This window comes from Mirounga leonina, unplaced genomic scaffold (assembly GCF_011800145.1).
Source record: "Mirounga leonina isolate KUSES-001 unplaced genomic scaffold, KU_Mleo_1.0 Mir_178, whole genome shotgun sequence".
NCBI lineage: Eukaryota > Metazoa > Chordata > Mammalia > Carnivora > Phocidae > Mirounga > Mirounga leonina.
The window spans coordinates 28537913-28542637 of NW_023270464.1; the positions used below are offsets into that span (position 1 = coordinate 28537913).

At 63.8% G+C, this 4725-nt stretch overlaps 1 protein-coding gene across 1 annotated transcript in view; it reads left to right on the forward strand.

Annotated features, from left to right (window-relative positions):
- Positions 1-3507, forward strand: part of SH2D7 (SH2 domain containing 7) — a 7880-nt gene extending 4373 nt beyond the window's left edge. Inside the window, exons 5-7 of the mRNA XM_035024337.1 lie at positions 105-308; positions 1483-2169; positions 3430-3507. Coding sequence (XP_034880228.1) covers positions 105-308; positions 1483-2169; positions 3430-3480 — 942 coding nt within the window. The 3' untranslated portion in view covers positions 3481-3507. The remainder of the gene's footprint in view (positions 1-104; positions 309-1482; positions 2170-3429) is intronic.
- Positions 3508-4725: the final 1218 nt, after the last annotated feature.

A 4725-nucleotide genomic window follows, 5' to 3' on the forward strand; every position in this document is an offset into this window, starting at 1 on the left:
GGGGGGCGTGTGTGGGTCCCTGGCTGGCCGTCACTGGCAGGCCATGGAGGCCAGAGTGGGGTGCATGACCACACACCCGCTGTGCACCCACCCCCCGCCCCCAGCCGGAGGACAACGATCTATATGATGCCATCTCCCTGGGCCTCCAGCACACCAGTCTGGGCCTGGAAAATCCACCTGCCTCAGCATCGCCCCTGGTGGCCCCGGACAAGGCTACCAGCCCCTGGCCCTGCCTGAAGCCGCAGGTCCCCTTCCTTCACACCAAGAAGAGTCTGGATGCGAGTTCCTGCAGCTTCTCTGAGGAGGCGGTGAGCAGCATTCTGGGCCCCTCGGGTCGGGGCCGCGCCAGGCTGCGGGGTGGGAGCACCAGGCCCAGAAAGGTGCGGGCTCACCCACCCCAGGGCCTGCGTCTGGCCAGCTGGGTGTGCTCTAGCCCCCGCTGGGCCTTTCCAGCTGTGTGCCTCAGTTTACCATTCCTACGGTTCCTCTGAGGCTTGAATGAGAAAACGGGTAAGAAATGCCTGAAATTGCTCTAAACTATGGGGGGGGGAGGTGGGGCCTGTGAGTTGATATTTTCCGTCCACGGCACCTCCTGGGAGGGGCTCAGAGAGATTTTCCTCCTATACAGTAGATCACAGCAGGCCAAGGCCTCTCCTCACGTTTAGAAACAACCTGAGGCCTTCCCCGGGGTCCACGGGGGGCCTCACCAGGGGCCCTGCTACCTCCCCTCTGCTCACTCTTCTCCAGCCTCACTGGCATCTTCCCAGAACACACCAACCTTGCTCCCACCCCAGGGCCTTTGCACTTGCTGTGTCTTTGCTGCAACGCTCTTCCTACCAGCTAGCGGCTTGTACTCCTTTCTCTGCTTGCGTGTCATCTCTCCAGAAGGGTCACCAAGGCTGCAGGAAAGACCCCTCCCCACCTGTCATTCTGTCTGTCCCGTTGCCCTGCTTTGCTCCTCTTGTGGAGCACCGATCACCACCGGACCGATCACCACCGGACCATTCACCATCTTGTGACATGCTATCGTGGGTCTGTAGGCACACGAACCCATGCAGCAGACTGGTCTGTTGCCCAGGTCCCAGGTTAGAAGGGAGACGTCCAGAGTTGGCCTTGCAGCCCATCGAGTCCTTGCCATGCAGGACAGCGTCTGGCACGCAGCTGGTGTCCAGCAGATGTTTAGGGAATAATACGGAAATGACAGCCTCGGGGGTGATGGCCTATTCTGAAGGGGGGCCCTGAGGGGCCAGTGGACCACTCTGGAGGGAGGACAGAGCAGGATGAGCTTGGGTGGTGCCCGCTGGCCTCAAATGCCAAGGACAGACTAGACTCGGGGAGCGTGGGGCCTGGCGGGGACCCTCACACGCGACAGTGAGGTCAACGGAGCCACGACGGGGCCGCGGTGTGCCGAGAGCCTGTGTTTACCTGAGAGCATCTTAGCGACGAGGGGGCCTTCCGGAGGTTCTGCCTCTGTCTCCCCAGGTCCCCGTCAGGGTGCCTCCCCTCCCTGAGAGGAGTGCCTCCCCTCCGAACGAGTCCTTTGGAAGCTCCAGCAACAGCATCTACTCAGACCTGAGGAAGGTGAACCAGGCACGGCTGGGCCTGGGCGCAGAGGCATCCGGCAGGCCCGGGCCAGCCCCAGCTGGCAGCCAGCCCAGCTCCCCAGGCAAGGAGCCGTGGAGGACACTCTCGGCTGGAGGCCAGAACAGGCCTGAGGGCCCAGGGCCTGCCCTCTCTGGGGTGAGCCCCGAGCAGGGTCCTACGGTGCCTCCCATGCCCTGGGGCCACCTCCTGCCCCCTGCTTCTGAGGCCCTGGGATCCTCGGCTGCCCCCTGGAGCCAGGAGTCTCTGAAGCTGAGCCACAGGGCTCAGCCCTGCTCCCAGGGCAGCTCTGCAGACACTTTTGAGTTCCTGCAGAAGGCAGGTCCCCCATCAGAGCCCAGGGACGTGCCAGACCAAGAAGGCAGTGCCTACGCGCAGGTCCCAGTGCGCTGGGGGGGCCCAGCCAGGCCCTCGGGTCCCGGGACCAGTCCTCCATCTGGCAAGCCGCCAGGACCCACAGACTACAGCTATGAGAGGCTCTCAGGGGCCCCGGAGCTCCCCGAGCCCAGGAACACCTATGAACAAACCCCAGCAGCCAGGAGCAAGGAGACTGGACGGACACACAAGGTGGGCTCCACAGCGGGCGGGGGTGGCCGCTGGTAGGAGGGATCAGTGGCCCTCATGCACAAGCAGGCCAGGTCACTGCTGCTGTCCCGAGGGGCCCAGAATTTTCCAGAAGTAACATATGCTTGAAGGTGGTGGGAGGGGCTGTTGCCCAGCTTGGATGTAAGGTGGGGGCTTCTAGGCCCTTCTGAGGCCTTTCTCTGCAGACCAGGTTTTCCTGCCCTCTCCTGGCCACTGTGACACGCGGACAAGGGACCCTGGCTCCAGGCTGGACTTGCCCTGGCCCTCGTCATGGCTCAGCCACCCCCCCAGTTTCCCTGGCAACAACTCTCCCCAAGAGTATGTCCCAAATACTGCGATTACTCCTCATTTATCTGAAATTCAGATTTCACTGGGCATCCCGTATTCTCATTTAGCAACTGACCGGGACCTCCCTTTCTTCATCTCTAAGAGTCTGCCCAAAGGGCAACACTAGACATGCTCCCATGCTCAGGACACCGCCCAGAAACACTGAACAGAGCTGCCATTTCGGGGGGTCTCTGATAGGAGGGAGGACAGGAGAAGTGGAGGTCAGGAGGGCGGAGGGAGGTGGTCAGGGGCTCCCACGGGGCCCAGGCACCCTCAGCCCCAGCACACTCTGCCTGCACCCTGAGCCAGTGAGCAGGGAGGGTCCGTTCTCCATGGGGATGGCCTCGGATCTCAGCACATGCAGACCCTCTCGAGGTCTGGGCAGTGAAACCCAAGTTCCCAGCTGAAAGGCCTTCCCGCACATCCCGGGATGGGGCGTTTACCCGGTGTGGTGCAGCCACTGAGGTCCTGACTCTCCTGGGACCAGAGGCCCCGCCCGAAGGCAGGCCCTTGCAGAACCCCGAAGCCACATGCCCCGGCTGCAAAGCCCCACATCCTCTCTGGTCCGACGCCGCCAGGGACCAGCCCACTCCCACCCGCCTAGGGCCCTGCTGCACCAGAGAGCTCTGGGAGTTAGGGGACCCTGGGGCCCTCCAGTGAGGGAAGGAGGGGCTGGGGCTTGCTTCTCCACCCCTTTGCCCTCTCCCGTTAGCCTTCTCAAAAGTCAGGTCCTTCATTCAGAACAGGGTGGGCGGGGGGGGGCCTGGACGTGGAACTTCTGGCACCGTGAGGCTCGTGAACAGCCAGCAATATTCCAAGCTGGCCTTTCCTGGGCATGGGCCCCAGCCTCCAACCAATGCTGGGCCTCTCTCTGTCCAGAGCCTCCAGGCTCCAGTATGTCCTCCCTCTTTGCAGCCTGACAAGTTCCGGAGGATCTTCTTCACTGACAAGAAGCACAAGTCCTGAGCACCAGGCTTCCTCCCAGCAGCTCACTGGTGGGCTTCCTGGGACCCGGCTGTGCCCCCCATGAAGGCACCCCTGCTTCCCCAGTGCCCCCTCACTCTCCCCCGGGGGGGTGGGGGTCAGGGCTGGAGGGGCGGGGGACTGACCACAGGCAGGGTCAGCACCCCCATCCCCAAGACGAACTTCTGAGGCCTGGGCTCCCTGGTCACCTACGGAGCACATGGCTGACGCTGGGCTAGGGTGGGCTGAGACCTGAGCCATCGCCCGACTGGGCGGCCCTCCCAGCCGCGGGCGGCAGAGGCCTCTGAGGCAAGAGTTCCTGCCCGGAGGCGCTGGGCTCCCAGGAGCAGGCCCCTTGGCCCTTCTCTGCCCCCTGCCTTACCACAGCCTTGCCACGCAGGCTGGCCAGGCCCTCACCCAGCCCCTCTGCGCTGCAGACGGGGAGACCAAGGCCCACAGAGGAGCGAGCCGCCTGAGGTCACGGTCAGCGCCTGGGCACACACCCCAAGCCTGGCTGCCTGGGGCCCGCCTGGGACGCACTCCTGGGCGTTTCTGGGGCCAGCCTGTATGACCAGGTCACTCTCCCCTGCCCTCTGCCTCCGCCAGTCTTGGCCCCGAGGGGCGGCTCTCAGACCGCTCCCATGAGGCCCACACAGCAGCTCTGGACATGGGCACTCACGTGTCTGCTCTCCCTGGATTCCCGTCCCCCAGGGTCCTTCCTGCGTTGTCCCACGTCCCCTCTTCCCTGCGCGTCCCCACCTGTGGATGGGGGAGCAGCTGGTGTGCAGCTCCCGCCTGGGCCTCCAGTCACCGGAGGTGGGAAACAGACTGACCGTCCCCAGAGAGAGCGCCGTGGCCCCCACCCCTCCTGCCCATGTCCCCTGGCCCGGCTCACACCTGTGGGGGCATCTCCCCTAGCAGCCTCCCCCCTGAAGAGCGGGGGAGAGCGCCCGCCTCCCAGGGGCCTCGTAGGACTGAGAGCAGGGCGAGCAGCCCTGTGTCTGACTCGGGCCTAGGGCTCCGTAGATTCTCACCACAATCACCACTGTCATGAGGGAAACGGGCATGGTTCTCACCTAACGTCCCCTGTGGGGCTCACTTGGAGATTCGGGGTGCCAATGTGTCTCCCTCTTAAAAGCATAAGCATCGAAATAAACGTTAGTGCCCAAAACAGGAAGGCGACGCTTGACCCAGAAGTGACCCAGAGGTGACCCACTAGTGATGGGATTTCAAGGAGCAAGAGCAAGG